General features: G+C 46.7%; 1 protein-coding gene across 1 annotated transcript in view; it reads right to left on the reverse strand.

Moving 5' to 3' along the window:
* The window catches only part of SLC4A5 (solute carrier family 4 member 5), a 172,147-nt gene that overhangs the window by 48,299 nt on the left and 103,930 nt on the right, over positions 1–19,918 (reverse strand). The window contains exons 10-14 of the mRNA XM_050939747.1: positions 9,210–9,367; positions 5,073–5,160; positions 4,236–4,390; positions 1,533–1,691; positions 184–358 (exon numbers count right to left, since the gene is read on the reverse strand). Of these exons, the coding sequence (XP_050795704.1) occupies positions 184–358; positions 1,533–1,691; positions 4,236–4,390; positions 5,073–5,160; positions 9,210–9,367 (735 nt within the window). The remainder of the gene's footprint in view (positions 1–183; positions 359–1,532; positions 1,692–4,235; positions 4,391–5,072; positions 5,161–9,209; positions 9,368–19,918) is intronic.

Consider the following 19,918-nt stretch of genomic DNA (forward strand, 5'->3'; position numbering starts at 1 on the left):
CGTGAATCCTGCTATCTGCCACGTGTTAGCAAGAGGCAGGAGCTTCAGCGTCTCACCATGCAGCACAGCTAAGGTACGTGCCAACAAAAGCCACCCTGAAAACATTGGGGCATCTGCATCCAAACTTCCAGCTCTAATAATCCTTCGGAGGAGGAGAACTCCCTGGGCAGCTCTTTGGTTTACCTGGTAGTTGTCTGTAGCATCACCAAGCAGCCCCCCAAATGTTATGGCATTTGTGATGCAGCCCAGGTAAATGAAGAGGATAGCGGAGATAGACTGGATATGAAAGCCTTCGTAGAAATCACTGGGGAACCAGGGCAGCTTCCTCTTGATATCCAAATACAGGCCACCGCAAAACCTGGGGAAGACACGCAGAAGGGTCCCAGGTGCGGCAATCCCATGAGCTCTGAGTGGAACTAGGCAATTTAGGATTATTGTTTGTGATGTTGTAGTGCCTGGGAGCCCCAGTCATGGCTCAGAACCCCGCTGCACTAGGTATTGTATTAATAGGGTGACCAGATGTCCCAATTTTATAGGGACAGGCCTGATTTTGGGGTCTTTTTCTTATTTAGGCTCCTATTACCCCCCACCCCCTGTCCTGATTTTTCACACTGCTCTCTGGTTACCCTATGTATAAATGCATAACAAAGATGCTGTTCACGAGGGTGTGTTTTACCCTGCGATAGCAAGGGGTGACTGCAGTTTATGTAGACCTACCCGAGGCTGGCTTTAATCAAGCTTTGGTGGGCTAGCCTCACGAGTAAATACCCACAGTTCCAGGCGGGCGTGGAGTACTGGGTACTGGAGCAGGTGTTGCTGCCGCTCTCTTGGTCCAGTTGCTATGCTAGCTCGATTAAAGCTCGCTCAGGTACGGTTACAAAAGCTGCAAACACACCCTGTGATTGCAGTTTAGACATACCTTAAGTATGAGAGAACAGGTGAACGCAACGAACAGATGAAGAGGGCACAAGCAACCAGTGAGCCCCAGGTAATCCGTACACATCAGGGATTGCATTCTAAGGCACGGATACTTCTGTGGCACATGCCGACCCCAAGGCGGAATCTAGCCTGATGCCTGCTCCTACTTTTCCTGGCAGCGTTTAGCCAGGAGACTAGGTCAAGCAAATTTTGCTTCTTGGCATTCAGCTGCAAGCACAAGCAATTGTGCACACACGTGAGACCTTGGGTGGGCAACTCCTCATTTTGCACACTCAAAGGCACTTTTGCACCAGCACCCATCAGTGCTAGCCTCCACCTGTGTAAGGATCTGTGTAAACCAAAGCATGTCTGAGGTCTCATGGACATTTTCGGGGAGGGCAGTTTGGGAGGGGAGGACTAGGACCATTATAAACATTGAGGGCATTGGGGAGCGTGCTGAGAGGGGAGCAGAGGTGCTCGTATCTGGGGTGGGGTGGGGAATTTCATTTATCCTTGAAAGGGAAGGGAAGATGCCAGGCTGGAAGGCGGAGGAGGTTGTAGGAGAGGGCTGACAGCATATTGCCCCAAAGTAGAGGAGCTGAGGCTTCGCTTACCTGCCTGTCCAGACAAGCTCTTCCCCAACTTCATGCACAGCTGGCATTTCTCCGCTGTCACTGCCACTGCCGCCCCCTCCACCTCCGCCGCTCCCTCCTGCCGCTCCTCCTGCGGTGCCGTTCATCTGCCCTGCTTCGTTCAGCGAGAACACTGATTTCCTGAGAGAGACGTTGGAGGGCATGACTGGAACAACAGCGCTTCAGCAGCATCTCCCCTCAGCCCAGGAAGGGCGCAAAGCACTTTGCAATCAGCAGGAGTTTAGCCTCCCTGCACCCCTGAGGGGTTGGTCATTCTTAATTTCCCCTTTGTAGATGGGGATAATTGAGGCACATGGATGTGAAGCAATTTCTCCAAGGTCACCTAGAGAATCAGGACTTTCAGGAGTCTAGATTCCCACGAGCCCGGCTGTGCATACAGGGCCTCCCTTTAGCACAGCTATGTCTATGGCAGCATTTTGATTTTTGGTTGGATTTGCCTTTAGGATAATCTAGGGCTTCCAATAGTAAGTAAAAACACCTAGCTCTCCTAGAGCATGTTTCATCTCATAGCACTTCACAGGATCATCTCCATTTTACAGATGGGGAAACAGAGGCACAGCAATTTGGCCAAGGTCACCCAACACACCAGTGGCAGAGCCAGGAATAGATCCCAGGCCTCCGAAGCCCCAGTCCAGTGCTCTGCCCACTAGGCCAGACTTGATGGCTTTGTCTGTTTATTGCAGAGTGAAGTACAGAATGATCTGAATCTGTGATTGCGGATGAGGCAGACAGATTCTTGCACAACCTGGTCTAGTCTACACAAAAGCCAAGGGCTGTGTAGGAGCCTTGAGTTTTATACCAGCTGTCACGTGCCTGTTACTTCTTTTAATGGTATGGATCATTATCCTATTGTTATTTATCGATTTACATGGAACTTTCACAAGCCTCACAGTCACCTTAGAGGATTATAGACAATATGTATAGAAATTGCTCCCACTGACCCACAAGCAGCCCTTGTAACACTGCCAGCCATACTGCATCAACTGCCAGCACAAGAGGTGAGGAATGGTTCAAACTGCAGAATCACAAAGCCCACATTTGGATTTCCTTGAGAAAACAAAGCTTTCCATGAAGGACAGCGATCTAACCCAACCCGCAGCGTTCTCTTCACTAGCACCCGACACACTACTCTTCTGCAAAACCTGGCCACCAGGGGGGTCACCCAGGAGGTGTAGCTGGGAAATTAGTTCCACTCTCCAACCATCTTCCCTGTTCCTGGAGTTTTTCCTACCAATAGGAAGAGAAAAAGTTGCACATTCTCCAGTTTAGCTCATGTGCACACACTGCGAGATAAATTGACCTTTAGCTATTGGATTAATGCATCATGAAAAACGGAGCATACTGTAGCCAGAAGTGGGATATATTTCGGTAAAATGTTATTTGGATCTAGCATTTCTCTTGCCCTCAAGAAGCAACTCTCCCCTGCCTGTGATTGTCCTGTAAGTTGTGAACTTTGGTGTTTTTTTCCTTAAAGTGCCAGCTGCTGGAGGCAGGGGATGAGCTAGCTTTTACTTTAAAAAGTAAGTTCCCAGAGAAACCGGTTGCAGAGAAAAACTTGAAAGTGTGACCTCTAAGGGTGTGTGTAAGGGCGAGTCTCAGAGCCTGGCTCTATAACCTCATGGGGCTCCTGCTAAGGTGCTAAAAAGAGCTATGCCCCCTCTGCAGGCTTTGAAGCCTGATCTCTAAGCCCAAATGTCTGCGTGGCTATTTTTAGCAATCTAGCGTGAGCCTGGATCTGCAGACGCGGGCTCTGAGGCATGCTGCCATGGGCCGCTGTTTGCTGTGCAGATGTCACCCTAAAAGGCTCAAAACCCAGAAGGTGAATAAAAATGCTTGAGTTTGGCAACCATGAAAAGTGCTATGGAATCTTTCTATCTTTATGCCACAGTAAGCGAGCACCTCACAGTCTTTAGTGTATTTATCCTCGCAAAATGAGGTCCTCCATGCAGCAAAAGTGCTGGAATGTTGTTCTGGAGCGTTCTGGCCCTGGCACAAGAGACGGATGGACCCCTGCATAATCCATACTCCCCATTTTAGAGGGTTACATGCTCACAGATTACTTAGCATCTGAGTGCAATGCTTGTATCTAGACTTCAAAGACAAGATGGCATTTAAGTAACTTTGCATTGAGACACAGAAAATATTATGCAAGGCAGATTTCTTAAAGATTCCTCATATTAGCTACGTTTACATTTGTCTATAAAGGGATAGTGCTGAGGTTCTAACCAGGAGGCTGAAACACTAGGGTAGTAATGGCCAGGCTAATACAAATTCTGTTAATAAATTGCCACATTTCATTGGATTTGTTACCCAAAATTCAGCGCAGCTCCAGCTAATCGAGTCTGATGCTGGTTGTGTTGGTTTTACACCAGTGCAATTCTATTGACCTGATTTACACCGCTAACTATAAACAAAATCAAGTTCAATATGATGCTAATAATAATACTTAGCTCTTATATAGTGCTTTTTAATCCATAGATTTCAAAGTGCTTTACAAAGGAGGGGGGGAAGGGTCAGTAACATTATCCCCATTTTATAGATGAGAAAATTGAGGCACAGGGAGTTGCCTAAGTTTACCCAGTAGCAGAGCCAGGAAATAGAACCCAGGTCTCCTAAGTCCTAGTCCAGTGCACTATGAACTGCACTGCAGTTAACACCACCTACCTCTTCTCAGCAGAAGGGACTTTTTTGGGTGGCTCTATTCTAATGTTTGGATCCCACTCCCCTGGTGGGAGGACAATGACTTCATCCAGAAACTCATCTATTCCTGCAATCAGGTCATCTCGGTCTCTGGCCTTGTAGGCCACATCACTGAAAAGCTGGAAATACACAGAGAAGACAAACGGTTTAGGCAAACTGTTAGCTAGGCAGTAGGAGAGATGGAAGAACTAATTCTGCTAGAAGAAGGGTCAGGCTTCATCTAACGTGCTTTCTAGATCACAGAGATTTTGGACCATGGATTGTGGCTCACCCATTGCTAGCGTGAACATTTGTGCTTGTTAACAATATTTGAATGAATCCATGGCTAGCTAGGACTTCGTGGGTGTCACTCTGTTGCATGCTGGAATGTCACACATTCACTGGGACTTGACTCAGACCCTCCTGCTCCAAAAGCCCAGTTCCCTGTCATCTGAACGAAAGAAGAATCTTCGCTAAGTGTTGGCAATATGGAACCTATGACACACAGCTGAATGGATTCTATCCAGGGGAGGACAGTGGTGTATGGGGACACATACACACACATACGTTACAATATTTTAACTTTATTCCTATGGGCAGATCCCTCAGCTGATGTAGCTCGACTGACTTCCATGGAACTCCACAGATTTTTACAGCACCTGCCAAACTGGTTTTATGATTTTCATTCTGGTCCTGGAGCTCTGATGGGATGTCTCATTTCATCTTTGGGAAATCCTATAAATGTATGGACTGCCTGGATTTAGTGCACATGAAGGCAATGCAACAGGAGCATGGCTCTGCCATATCATAAGATTTACTTACGTCATCTACCATGAGGGTGGCGATAGCTCGGCCGATTTCATTGTAGGATTTTGCCTTTCCTGAAGGACCCAGGAGAATAAAAAGGAACCTGGTAAAAGAACAGAACTCATGAGCTAATGGCCATCTTTGCAGTCTGTGGTTTAAATTACAACTCTTGCCAGTATGCAGGATCTGGTCTGAACAATCAATCTAACTAGTTTCAAGATGGAGCTTGATAAAGTTACGAGCAGGGTTATATGACAAGGTTATCTGCAATAGCAGAGGACTGGTCTCAATGGCCCAAGATGTCTCTTCCAGTCCTGAGCTCCTATGTAAGCAGTTGTCTAAACACTAAGTTTAGCCGCTCAAGAAATACAGGATTAGGCCCTTTGATTTTCACCAGTTGGTTCTCTCAGATACAGCCTAATCCAGCTCCCATTGCAACCCCAGGGGAGTCTCATATAGAATCATAGAATATCAGGGTTGGAAGGGACCTCAGGAGGTATCTAGTCCAACTCCCTGCTCAAAGCAGGACCAATTGCCAACTAAATCATCCCAGCCAGGGCTTTGTCAAGCCTGATCTTAAAAACCTCTAAGGAAGGAGATTCCACACCTCCCTAGGTAACCCATTCCACTCCTTCACCACCCTCCTAGTGAAATAGTGTTTCCTAATATCCAATCTAGACCTTCCTCACTGCAACTTGAGACCATTGCTCCTTGTTCTGTCATCTGCCACCACTAAGAACAGCCGAGCTCTATCTTCTTTGGCAGCTGAAGGCTGCTATCAAATCCCCCTTCACTCTTCTCTTCATCGAGATCAATGGGAGTGTTAGTTTGTGTGTCAACCCACACTAACACATGACTCTTTGTCCCCTTCTAATGGCTAGGAAGCACAGAATATGTAATAAGCCTGCTAGTGATTTTGAGTTAACAGATCTGGCCCTTTATTACAAGCAATAGAGGCTTGTAGACCCAGAAGGCCCAGGTTCAATCCCACAGATAATGTAACCAGGGTTGTGGTTACAGCTGCACAAGGGTCCCCTCCCCTCCAAATAGGGCTGGTCACTGGGATGTGTGATCTGAAATGCAGCAAACCTTGAATACCCATAAGTACTAGAAATCCTGTTCTCATGAGAATCCCAGCACCGTTCTGCAGACTGAAGCAGGGGTGCTGGAACAATTTGTATAGTGGGAGTATTGAGATCCGCTGAAAAACTATAAACCCTGGATAAGATGGAAACTACTTCAAGCCAGGGGGTGCTGCAGCACCTTCAGCTCCCCCAGTTCCAGCACCTATGGACACGAGGCAGTTTGGAGACAAATACGCATGCTATCCGAATGGGAACAACTCAGCATTTCTGATCACTATGCAAAAGGTGAGCTTTTCAAACGCTTTCAGAGCTGGCCCAACTTTGCTCCCACTGACAACAACATTAAAACTCCCATTGACTTCAATGGGAGCAGAGTAAGGCCACCCTGGAGAGTTTTTGAGAATCTCACCCCAAAGCATTCCACTATTACTTCTGTACGCAGCCCCGGCAAGTCCTGGCAACACAAGTCAGATCCTATTGATGTCTAGGAGTTCATGGCAGGGATGCCCATGGGGCTAAATATTTGCCTTGGTTTCATTCATGGCTTTTGGAAATATTTTTTAAAAGTCTCAAGGAGGCGCTTCTGGACCCCCAAAATGTGATCTGCTCTTCAGTTCCTGAATGGTGAAAATACCATAAGGAGACCAGATCTTATGCAACAGTTATTATCTTAGGTCCTTATCTGGTCCCCCATTATTCTAATCTCTGAGCCTCACAATCTTTAATTGATTTGTCCTCACAACACCACTGAGAGGGAGGGAGGTGTTGTTATCCCCACTTTACAGATGGGTAAACCAAGTGATGTGCCCAAGGTCACACAGGAAATAGTGGATAGAGCAGGGAACTGAATCCAGGTCACTCAAGCCCTAAGCTAGTGCCTAACCAGTGGACAATGCTTCCTCTCTGGCTCCACCAAACAGGCCCCGGTTTAAAATTAAAAAAGAAACTGATTAAAGTATTTAAATATATAGAATAATATCTACAAAAATACTAAATATTATATCAAATATACTAATATGAACAGGTGATTTTATGTGGGTTCCTCCAGAACCCAAGTGCCAAGCCTTACTTTTCCAAAGAGGCATTTAAATGCCCTATAACAGGGGTGGGCAAACTTTTTGGCTTGAGGGCCACATCTGGGTATGGAAATTGTATGGCGGGCCATGAGTGCTCAAAAAATTGGGGGTTGCGGTGTGGGAGGGAGTGAGGGCTTCGCCTGGGGGTGTGAGTTCTGGGTGGGGCTGGGGATGAGGGGTTTAGGGTGCAGAAGGGTGTTCCACGCTGTGACTGAGGGGTTCGGAGGGTGGGAGGTGGATCAGGGCTGGGGCAGGGGTGCAGGAGCGGGTCAGGGTGCAGGCTCTGTGGGGCGTTTACCTCAAGCAGCTCCCGGAAGCAGAGGCATATCGCCCCTCTGTCTCCTAGGCAGAGACGGAGCCAGGAAGCTCTGTCTTCCCCATCCACAGATGCCACCCCTGCAGCTCCCATTGGTCACAGTTGCCAGCCAATGGGAGTTGCAGGGGCCATGTATGGAGCCCCCTGGCTGCCCCCACAAGTAGGAGGTGGAGGGGGATCATGCTGCTGTTTCCAGGAGCCGCGCAGAGACCTGGCATGCATAGAGCAGGGCAAGCCACCTCTCCACTGAGGGTGCCTAATTGAAAATCCATGTTGATCATCAGAACCAACAATTAGATGATAATTGGAAGAAGTTATTTTGTGAGTAAGCAAGCTACATAACCAGTTTCCTTGACAATCTGAAGCGAAGCACAGTTTGGAATATTAGTAGCAAGTGAAATTCATCCTGTCCCATGGGCCAGCGCAAGGCTATGTGCCACACAAACCTTCCTCTGAGCAAGAGCCAACATCAGAGCGTAGACATCAGAGATGTGCATCTCCATCTTTCTGGGCACTGACGTATGGAGGTGAGCGGGGGTGGACCAAGAGACCTGCAGAATATTCTATGCCCCTGAGCAAAGCAGACCCAGAAATCTGCAGCTCACTAGTTAAAGAGTGTAAGCAGCATTTAAGTGGTCCATATGCTTTGCGCAGACCCCTTTCATCCACTGCGTCCTTTTCATTTGTAAATATCAAAACACTTAAGGTCAGTATCATTATACCCATTCTACATATGGAGAAACTAAGGCACAGAGCAGGAAAGTGGATTCATATACCATTTAGTGGCTGAGCTGGGAATTGAACCCAGGAGTCCTGGCTCCCAAATTATCTCCCAAACGCTGCAAGAAAATATAGGTTAATAAAAGCTCTAGTCTCTCTCCAGTTCATGTAGGACCTGACTGCCCCACTATCATTAGTGAAAGTTACATGAGCTATTTGAACAGTGCATTAGACCTTAGGAACCCATAGCCTCCTGAGACAAGGGAAGAAAATGTTGTCCCAGCTAACATGGAAGGTAACATGCTATACTGCTAGAGGTGGGCAAAGTTTTTTGTCCGAAACTTTTCTTTGTTGAAAAATGCAGATTTGGCGATACTGAAACATTTTGCAAATTCATGTCAGTTTTGTTGAATTGTTTGTTTGGGGGACCCCCATCCCTCCAAAATTCGTAAAAAACCCACCAAAATACTGAAAATTCTTCTCTCCATTTGCAATGACTGTTTGCTTTGAAATTTCTTCTAATTTTATTTCAAAGGTTGAAATGGTTTGAAAAACACTACCAATCAAAATAAAATGTTTTGTTTCAGGTCAAATGAAACATTATGTTTGACCCCAAACTATTTTATTTCACTTCTTACTGTCTGGTTTGCCGAAATCTTTTTAAACATGGTTCATTTTGGGTTGACCCGCAACAATTTTTTTTAACCTTGATTTTTCAAAACGGCCAGTGAATCCAAAAGTGTTATTCATACAGCTCTAATTAGACCCCTTAGGAATCAGTAGCCGTCCAGAGACAGGGGAAGAAAATATTGTCCCACCTAAGCTGGAAGGTAAGGTGTGCTATACCGCATCAGGTTTACATAAGAGTTTACAGCTGAAGCCCCAGTTCTGAACCACCAATACCTTTCTTCAGTTCTTGCAAAAGCACATTTTGTTTGTTTAAACAGCTGCGCACCTAGTGGGGACGGGAACTTCCGTCACCCCGCCCAGCATGGTGGACTGTATGAGCCTCACGAATGCCACAAATGGCTTCTCCAGGAAGTCTACCTCTCCCACCAGGACATTGGAGGCTTCTGCGTCTTTGGGGATCTTCTTTATGAATTTATTTTTTAGCTGTTGGGGGAAAAAGAAAGTTCATTCATGGGTCAGATCTTCCTTTACTTTTTTTTTTTTTTTTTCAAAATAACACCACGACAACCTATTTCTGCTTGACATTTAGGATGCTAAAAACTGCTCAGCACCTGCTGTGAAATTGGAGTTTCTCCTTTCCTCTAAGCATATAGTAGCACTTGGGTACGAGTTACTAAGTTAAGGCAAATTAACAGTGTGAAATCAATGCACATGAGTTAAAGCATTTTAAACCCACCTCAGTGTGGATGCTTTTCAATCAGGAGTAAAGTGGCCTTAGTCTTCTGTAACTTAATCCTCCTTGCAAGTTTCACATCCCATGCAGCACCATGACAAGGTATGTCTCCACTGCAATCAGGATTGATTGATTGCAGCTCAGGTAGGCATGCCCCAGCTAGCTTTGATCTACATGTGCCCAAAACACTGCTGGACTGCAGTGGAGACATACTTATGGTGGTGCCGACTCTCGCTGAAAGCTGAGATTCTCACACATCCACATGATTCCAGGAGCTGGGGCTTCAAGAAACACAGTAGATATTACAAAACTCATGATAAAATGGTCAGAGTGGGCAACACTGAAGTCCATCCTCACTGGGAACAGCCCATAAGCGTGCGCTAAACTTTAAGTGCTTACATCTGAGACACTTCAAATCGAACTTGAGCGCATTGAAGCAAGTTCAGCACGTGCTTAAGTGCTGTCCTGAATAAGGGCCTAAATAAACACATAACAAAACACTTCACCTCCAAATTGGACCCACAAAACACCCACGCTCAAGTATGACAAAAGAGCATGTCTTGGAGCCTCTTTCCCTTCCAGCAGCCCCCACTGGCTCCCCACAAGTAATAAGGAAGGAAGATTCATCATAATAAGTAGCTTGAGCTTCCATTTTGTAGTTCATTCCCCCAGATATCTTCTTTGGAAAGGGAGCAAATAATTGTAGGTGGTGGCCTCATTTCACAGATTGACCTTTGAGTCTCTTGTCCCCTACTGCCCTTTCATTATTAGCATAAAAAGGTTCAATACAAACCCAGGCAGGATGTTATTATAATCTATATGCCAGCATGAGGAGAGGCATGTGAGCTGGGTGGCAAGCTCCCCCCATTCTAATCTTTTAAATCCAAATGGAAAAAAAAAACAGTAATAAAACCACTCCTCCAATACAGCTTGGAATAAGCAAAAGCAGGAGTTAACGGCAACCACTAAGCTTCATGAAAAACTTTAAGAGTCCCTTTGTAGTGAGTCTAATAGGCTGATTAAAAACCAACATTCTTTGGAACGAAATGGTTTGCATATCTTAGTGTTAACCCTCGATGCACCGACATTTGATTGTAATGTTTGGATTTTCTTCTCAGGGAACTTGCTTTCATTACAACAGCTCTAAACTAAGAGCACCCACTGGTAAATTCTGACTGTGGAGAGCCCTATGGAATATTTCCCACAGTAAATTCTTTTCCTAAACAGTCTGCACACACTCTGCTTCCATTAATTTATCTAAGTTCCACTTAGCACCCTGGAAAGGGCATGATTCTGGTATCCAGGCTGCAATCCTGAAGCCCTTTGGATGAATTACTGAGCAAGTGTAAAAGCTTCTGTTCACCACAGAAAGTCTCTACACCCATTTCAATCAGACTAAACCACAAAGGTTGTGACCTAGCTCTGCGGGACCCTCTCTTCCGGCTCCATCACACATAGATCACATGGCTAGAAGAGACTGCCATGATCATCTAATCTGACCGCCTGCATAACACAAGCCAGAGGACTTCCCTGAATTAATTCCTGTTTAAGGTTGACAACACTATCGTAACAAAGCCACGGCTGCCCAGAACTTCAAGTGACAGCAGGGGATAGAACATAGATCCACAGCCATGTGTCCATGACCCACAGATCCCTCCCCAGCTCAAAGGGAATCCCTTTAAGCACTCAGCAATAAGGGACTATGACAGAGTTTTTCAAAGCGTGGGTCGCCCACCAGTAGGTCATGGGAAGGTTCCAGATGGGTCACCACATCCAGGGCTGGATTAATTTATCACTGGCACCCGTCTAGGTGAACAAACACTTCTCCTGGCCCGGTGCAGATGGGAAGCCTGCAGGAATGGGTGTTGGAGAGCAAGCCTGCCTCTACCAGCAGCACTGGGCCTAGTGCCCTGCTCCGGATGTTGCAACCTACTCAGGTTTGGCCCAGCCACCCCTCTATCGCAGGCCAAACCTGAATGGCGCTGCAACCAAAGACAAAATGCAGTTGGGAGGGCTGCCATACTAAAATGTTTGAGAACTACAGAGCCATGAGTAGTTCTGATTGCATCCATCTGATTGCATGCGCTGAAAGCCAAGCTTGTCTGCTGTAGCCTGGAACAAAGAGAGCAGAGTGCTGATATTGTAATGTGACATGGCTTCCTTTTTGCTGGATGGCAACACACACAGGGCTCCTCCAAGAGGGAGTTTTGCGTCTGAGGTTCTTCACTGCGCAGGGAGGATAGAAGAGCAGGATTTCCTTGATGAGGCACCTTCCCCACCTCGAGCTCATTGCTCCTGTATCAACAGGAGTATAGCCAGTAAACAACAGTACCTGGCATTTCTCCAGTGCCCAAAGCATTAACTCATTGATCTTCACCCTGACCCTGACAGGTAGGCATGTGCACCGCCTGAGTACAGATGGGAAAACCACAGCACAGAAGTGAAGGGATCTACCCAGGGAAAATGTGGGGCAGACATGGGAAGAAAACCAAGATCTCCTGGCTCACAGGTCTGTGCTTTAATTTGATGAGGAAAAAAAAACAACACGCCACTAAGGAATTCCTATTGATTTAAATAGGGGCAGGACGGAGCTGTAAAAATAGCATTGTGGGGTCCTACACTGATCCTCTCTTGCTAGCCGCCAGATCAAATTCGGTCAGGGTACAAGCCAAAGGATGGTTTGTCTAATGTCGCAAGGATTCTGAAAATCCATCTAGGTTGTTCTTTCCCCCATCGACGCTAGTAACAGAGATTCTGCCCACCAGAATGTGGCTGAAAAAATTCAGTGAATAATGCACGAGGCAGAAGAGAATCCAGTTCTCCCCACTTCGATTGTAATAACTCCACAAAATCTTGTGCGTGTCAGCAAAGCCAGCAGAAGTGGCTTGTATTCACAGGAAGCAGATATGTGGAATAGGGAAGTTGCATTTCTTGCAAACTAGTAACAGCAGGACCTCAGCAATGTTACGGCAAAACGACTTCCCAAATGTTGGGAAATGTGTGGGTCACACTTATAGATTCCAAGGCCAGGAAGCACCACTAAGATCATCCAGTCTGACCTCCTGTATAACACAGGCCAGAGACCTGCCCCACAATAATCCCTAGAGTAGAGCTTTTAGAAAAACATTCATCATGATTTAAAAACTGTCATTAATGAGAATCCACCACAACCCCTGATAAATTGTTCCAGTGGTTAATTACTCTCACTGTTAAAAATGTACGCCTTATTTCTGATCTGAATTGGTCTAGCTTCCACTTCCAGCTATTGGATCATGTTAGATGTTCCTCCGCTAGAGTGAAGAGCCCATTGTTAAATATTTGTTTTCCATGAAGATTACACATATATAGACTGTAATCAAGTCACCCCTTAACCTTCTCTTTGCTAAGCTAAATAGACAGAGCTCTTTGAGTCTATCATTACCGGGCAAGTTTTCTAATTCTTTAATCATTCTTGTGGCTCTTTTCTGACCCCTCCCCAACTTATCAACATCCTTGAATTGTGAACACCAGAAATGGACACAATATTCCAGTGGTAGTTGCATCAGTGCCCTATATAGAGGGAAAATTACCTCGCTGCTCCTACTCGAGATTCCCCTGTTTATGCACCCCAGGATTGTATTAACTCTTTTGGTCACAGTATCACACTGGGAGTTCATGTTTAGCTAATTATCCACCATGACCGCCAAATCTTTTTCAGAGTCACTGCTTCTCAGGATGGAGTCCCCCATCCTTTAAGTATGGCCTGCATTCTGTATAGATTTACATTTAGCTGTACTGTTTTCTTGTGCCCAGTTTACCAAGAGAGTCAGATTGCTCTGCAACAGTGACCTGTCCTTTTCATTATTTACCATGCACTCAGTTCTTGGGTCATCTGCAAACTTAATCAGTGACAATTCTGTTTTTTCTTCCAGGCCATTGATAAAAATGTTAAAGAGCATCCGATTGCTGGATATAAGAGAATAGGATGTCACTGGTATGGTTTTGCATTAGAGTGTAAGTTTGATGAAGCCAGCGTATGCACAGCCTTTTGGTATTTGCTGGAGATGGAAATGAATATCTTGGGCAGTGAATACCAAAACCATCCCAGGCAATATGAAGGCAGAAGGGAATGCATGAGTCTTTCCCCTTTACTTCTTATGTGTAGTCTTTCAAAGGTTTTGCGTGGATGGATTATGTCATGCCACTACCTTAACTGTCATTGCATGCACTTTTGTCATAGAATCATAGGACTAGAAGGGACCTCAAGAGGTCATCTAATCCAGTCCCCTGCACTCATGGCAGGACTAAAGTATTGTCTAGATTGACCCCATTTTGTTTGCTAATCAGATATGTGTGTCTGTTAAGAGAAGTTGTGCAAACCCTCTAGGGCTGATTCAGATCTTGCGTCACTGAGCAGTCATTCCACTGAGGTTAATGGAGTTACAACCATATATGACGGTCAAGAGGAAATGCAGATCAGGTCTTCTCTTTTTATTGTAATAGGCCAACTCCTGAAATCGCTAGTCAAAAAGCTTGCTTAAAGTAAATGGAAGTTTTGCTGGAGTAAGGATGGTATGAAAACTAAGTAGGGAGCTCAGGATATGGCTCAATATGGTAAACTGTGACCATACAGCAGCAAAGAATCCTGTGGCACCTTATAGACTAACAGACGCTTTGGAGCATAAGCTTTCGTGGGTGAATACCCACTTCTTCAGATGCATGTGGTGGAAATATCCAGGGGCAGGTATATATATGCTAGCAAGCAAGCTAGAGATAACGAGGTCAATTCAATCAGGGAGGATGAGACCCTGTTCTAGCAGTTGAGGTGTGAAAACCAAGAGAGGAGAAACTGGTTCTGTAGTTGGCAAGTGATTCACAGTCTTTGTTCAATCCTGAGCTGATGGTGTCAAATTTGCAGATGAACTGAAGCTCTGCAGTTTCTCTTTGAAGTCTGGTCCTGAAGTTTTTTTGCTGCAGGATGGCCACCTTAAGGTCTGTTATAGTGTGGCCAGGGAGGTTGAAGTGCTCTCCTACAGGTTTTTGTATATTGCCATTCCTAATGTCTGATTTGTGTCCATTTATCCTTTTCCGTAGAGACTGTCCAGTTTGGCCAATGTACATAGCAGAGGGGCATTGCTGGCATATGATGGCGTATATTACATTGGTGGATGTGCAGGTGAATGAACCAGTGATGGTGTGGCTGATCTGGTTAGGTCCTGTGATGGTGTCACTGGTGTAGATATGTGGGCAGAGTTGGCATCGAGGTTTGTTGCATGGATTGGTTCCTGAGCTAGAGTTATTATGGTGCGGTGTGCAGTTACTGGTGAGAATATGTTTCAGGTTGGCAGGTTGTCTGTGGGCAAGGACTGGCCTGCCACCCAAGGCCTGTGAAAGTGTGGGATCATTGTCCAGGATGGGTTGTAGATCCTTGATGATGCGCTGGAGGAGTTTTAGCTGGGGGTTGTATGTGATGGCCAGTGGAGTCCTGTTGGTTTCTTTCTTGGGTTTGTCTTGCAGTAGAAGGCTTCTGGGTACACGTCTGGCTCTGTTGATCTGTTTCCTTATTTCCTCGTGCGGGTATTGTAGTTTTGAAAACGCTTGGTGGAGATTTTGTAGGTGTTGGTCTCTGTCTGAGGGGTTAGAGCAGATGTGGTTGTACCTCAGTGCTTGGCTGTAGACAATGGATTGTGTGATGTGTCCGGGATGGAAGCTGGAGGCATGAAGGTAGGCATAGCGGTCGGTAGGTTTTCGATATAGGGTGGTGTTAATGTGACCATCACTTATTTGCACTGTGGTGTCAAGAAAGTGGACCTCCCGTGTAGATTGGTCCAGGCTGAGGCTGATGGTGGGGTGGAAGCTGTTGAAATCATGGTGGAATTTTTCCAGAGTCTCCTTCCCATGGGTCTAGATGATGAAGATGTCATCAATGTAGCGTAGGTAGAGAAGGGGCGTGAGTGGACGAGAGCTGAGGAAGCGTTGTTCCAGGTCGGCCATAAAGATATTGGCATATTGTGGGGCCATGCGGGTGCCCATAGCAGTACCACTGATCTGGAGATATATATTGTCATCAAATTTGAAATAGTTGTGTGTAAGTATAAAGGCACAGAGCTCAGCAGCCAGTTGTGCTGTGGCATCATCAGGGATAGTGTTCCTGACAGCTTGTATTCCATCTGTGTGTGGGATGTTTGTGTAGAGAGCCTCTACATCCATGGTGGCTAGGATGGTGTTTTCTGGGAGGTGACCAATGCATTGTAGTTTCCTCAGGAAATCAGTGGTGTCACGGAGATAGCTGGGAGTGCTGGTGGCATAGGGTCTGAGTAGAGAGTCCATATTTCCAGACAGTCCTTCAGTGAGAGTGCCAATGCCCGAGATGATGGGGTATCCAGGATTTCCGGGTTTGTGGATCTTGGGTAGTAGATAGAATAACCCTGGTCGGGGCTCTAAGGGTATGTTGATTTCTTCTGGTGTTAGTGTAGGGAGTATCCTGAGTAGATGCTGTAGTTTCTTAGTGTATTCCTCAGTGGGATCTGAGGGAAGTGGCCTGTAGAATTTGGTATTGGAGAGTTGTCTGGCGGCCTCCTTTTGGTAGTCAGACCTGTTCATGATGACAACGGCACCTCCTTTATCAGCCTCTTTGATGATAATGTCAGGGTGGTTTCTGAGGCTGTGGATGGCATTGCGTTCTGCACAACTTAGGTTGTGAGGCAAGCGATGTTGTTGTTCCACGATTTCTGCCTGTGCACGCCGGCGGAAGCATTCAATGTATAGGTCCAGACTGTCATTTCGACCCTCAGGAGGAGTCCATGTGGAGTTCTTCTTCTTGTGCTGTTGGTGGGAGGGCACCTGTGTATCAGTGCACTGTTCAGTGTTGTCCTGGAAGTATTCTTTGAGTTGGAGACGGCGAAAGTAGGCTTCCAGATCGCCACAGAACTGTATCATGTTGGTGGGGGTGGCAGGGTAGAAAGAGAGTCCCCGAGATAGGACAGACTTTTCTTCTGGGCTGAGTGTGTAGTTGGATAGATTGACGATATTGCTGGGTGGGTTAGGGATACCACGGTTGCGGCCTCATGTGGCAGGTAGGAGTTTAGACAGCTTACAGTCCTTTTTCCTTTGTAGAGAGGTGAAGTGAGTAATGTAGATCTCCTGTCTTATTCTAGTGAAGTCCATTTGTATAGAAGTTTGGTTATTAATGAGAGTCTCCAGGTTGGAGAGCTCTTTCTTGATGTTTTCCTGTTTGCTGTATAGAATGCTGATCAGGTGGTTCCTCAGTTTTTTGATAGAGTATGGCATAATCTCTCACTGTGGTCTGTGTAGTATGTAGATAGCAGTGGATTTTTTACCTTTAGTCCATTTGGTATGATGTCCATCTGTTTGCATTTGGAAAGGAAGATGATATCTGTCTGTATCTGTGCATTCACACCTCAACTGCTAGAACAGGGCCTCATCCTCCCTGATTGAACTGACCTCATTATCTCTAGCTTGCTTGCTAGCATATATATACCTGCCCCTGGATATTTCCACCACATGCATCTGAAGAAGTGGGTATTCACCCACGAAAGCTCATGCTCCAAAATGTCTGTTAGTCTATAAGGTGCCACAGGATTCTTTGCTGCTTTTACAGATCCAGACTAACACGGCTACCCCTCTGATACTTGTGACCATACAATGTACCTCCATTAAATAACTATTTGGGAGAGGAAGTATGGTCCAATAGTTAAAGCACAGGAGCAAGAGTCAGGAAATCAGGGTTCAATAATACCAGCACTCACACCAATTTGTGTGAGCTTGGACATGTCACTTAATAGCTCTGTGTGACTATTTCCCTGGCTGGAAAATTACGATAATACTCTTCTATTTTACAGTGTTCACTGTAAATTCACTACAGTTTGCAAAGTGATTTGAGCTCCTCAGTAGAACGATGGTTTGTTCTCCTTGGTTCTCTGTGTAGTGCCCCGATCTGTCTTTAATTCATAAAGCCAAAGGATCGAATGACTGGAACAGAGTGGTAGCTACAGTCTTTGAGCTTTAAATCTCAACCAGCTTTCATTACAGGAAGTTAATCGTCTTCGGCTATCCCTCAATGCGAGGATGTCGTCTGCCAAGAGGGTTCATTCGTGAGTTTTTAAGTAGCTGAGGAGCCCTGCAGATTTTCCCACAGAAGTGACAGGTGTGATCTTGGAGGAGACATCGTTGTTGGCTAGAGTGTTGTGCCTTTTCTTTCCTCCTTTGTCTCTTCTCTGTCTCATGAGCACAACTGTTCTCCCCAAAGGGCTTGGCTACACTGGAGAGTTGTAGCGCTGGTGGTGGCTTTACAGCGCTGCAATTGAATCACCATCCACACTTGCAAGGCACATACAGCGCTGTATCTCCCTGGCTACAGCGCTGGTTGTACTCCACCTCGACAAGGGGAATAAAGACTGTAGCGCTGCATCAGCAGCACTGCCCGGCCAGTGTGGCCACCAAAAGCGTTGTTATTGGCCTCCAAAAGTATTCGGAGGTATCCCAGAATGCCTGTTCGAGCCACTCTGCTCATCAGTTCAACCTCTACTGCCCTGGCCTCAGGTGACCAACCATCAGACCGGCCCTTTAAATGCCCCGGGAATTTTAAAAATCCTCTTCCTGTTTGCTCAGCCAGGTGTGGAGTGCAATCAGTGAATCTTTCCAGGTGACCATGCCTCCATGCGGCAAATGAGCCCCAGCATGGAGCAATGGCGAGTTGCTGGACCTCATCAGTGTTTATGGGGTGGAAGCTGTGCAGTCCCAGCTGCGCTCCAGCCATAGGAATTACGATACCTTTGGGCAGTTATCAAGGGCCATGATGGAAAGGGGCCATGACCGGGACGCACTGCAGCGAAGGGTTAAAGTGAAGGAGCTGCGGAGTGCCTACTGCAAAGCCCGCGAGGGAAACCGCCCCTCTGGTGCTGCCCCCACGACCTGCCGTTTCTACAAAAACCTGGATGCGATACTTGGGGGTGACCCCACCTCCACTCCGAGGACCACCATGGACACTTCAGAGCGAGGGGAGCAGGAGGAGTAGTAGGAGGAGGAAAGCGAGAGTGAGGGTACTGAGGTGGGGGGAGATACCCCAGAGTCACTGGAGCCATGCAGCCAGGAGCTCTTCTCAAGCCAGGAGGAAGGTAGCCAGTCGCAGCAGCCGGTACTTGGTGGAGGACAAACAGAGGAGTGGGTTCCCGGTGAGCGGCTTTTATTTTCAGGATGGAAATTTTTCGGGAGAGGAAGGAGGGTTAGGGCTGCATGCATGCATGGCTAGATGTGGAACAGTGCATTGATGTGGTCTATCACGTCATAGTAATCAGCCTCAGTAATCTCTTCAAAAGTCTCAGCCAGAGCGTGGGCAATGCACTTGTGCAAGTTTATTGGGAGAGCTACTGTGGTCCTTGTCCCAGTCAGGCTAACTCATCCGTGCCACTGTGCCACGAGGGGTGTGTGTGGGGGGACCATTGCTGCACACAGGCAAGCTGCATAGGGGCCAGGGCGGAATCCGCATTGCAGTAGAAGACCTTCCCGTGCTTCCCAGGTGACCCTCAGCAGCGAGATATCTTCCAGGATCAACTCCTGTGGAAAATGTTGGGATAGTGTTCAGTCTAGGTGCCCCCTGCAGCTGTTTGCTTTCCCCAATGCACAGAAACCCCGAGGACAGTACAGCCCTGAAACAATCAGTCCCCCTTACTCACCATTTCAGGGCTCCCATGGGTTATGTGCGCTCTCTTTGGGATGGGAAAATTATGGTATTGTGAAGACTGTTACTCTCCTTAACTGCGTGGGAATTACTTTGTCTGGTATAAACAATGCTGCCTCTGTTAAGTGTTGCTTTTTGCCTTTACAGATGCAACCTTGAGATCTCGGCTGTCTGTGTTATTACCGGCTGAGAGACTACAAAACCTCTGGAAGAGGCCGCGAAAAAGCAAAGACGACATTCAAGCAAAGACGACACAGAGAGTCAAAAAGCGCAGGAGTGGAGGGAGAGGGAAAGCAGGATCTGCAAGGAAAACGCAGTGCAAAGGAAGCAATGCATGGAGCGGTTGATAAGTATCCTGGAGCGCCAAGCGGACTCTTTCCAGGTGCTCGTAGCCATGCAGGCAGAGCACCTCCGCCACCGCCCCGCCCCCCCCGGCCACCCTGGTCCCAAAGCTCTTTCCCTTGTGCCCTCATGTTAGCTCCACACCCCCTTCCCCAGCATCCGGGTTCTTACCACTACCAGCTGCCTCCAACACCTGTACGTTCACCAACCAGCCCTGAGAACTACGACCCCTACCCCCTGCACTCAACCTCCATCACCATGCAGTACACCCATCCTGAAG

This window comes from Gopherus flavomarginatus, chromosome 2 (genome assembly GCF_025201925.1).
Source record: "Gopherus flavomarginatus isolate rGopFla2 chromosome 2, rGopFla2.mat.asm, whole genome shotgun sequence".
Classification (NCBI taxonomy): domain Eukaryota; kingdom Metazoa; phylum Chordata; order Testudines; family Testudinidae; genus Gopherus; species Gopherus flavomarginatus.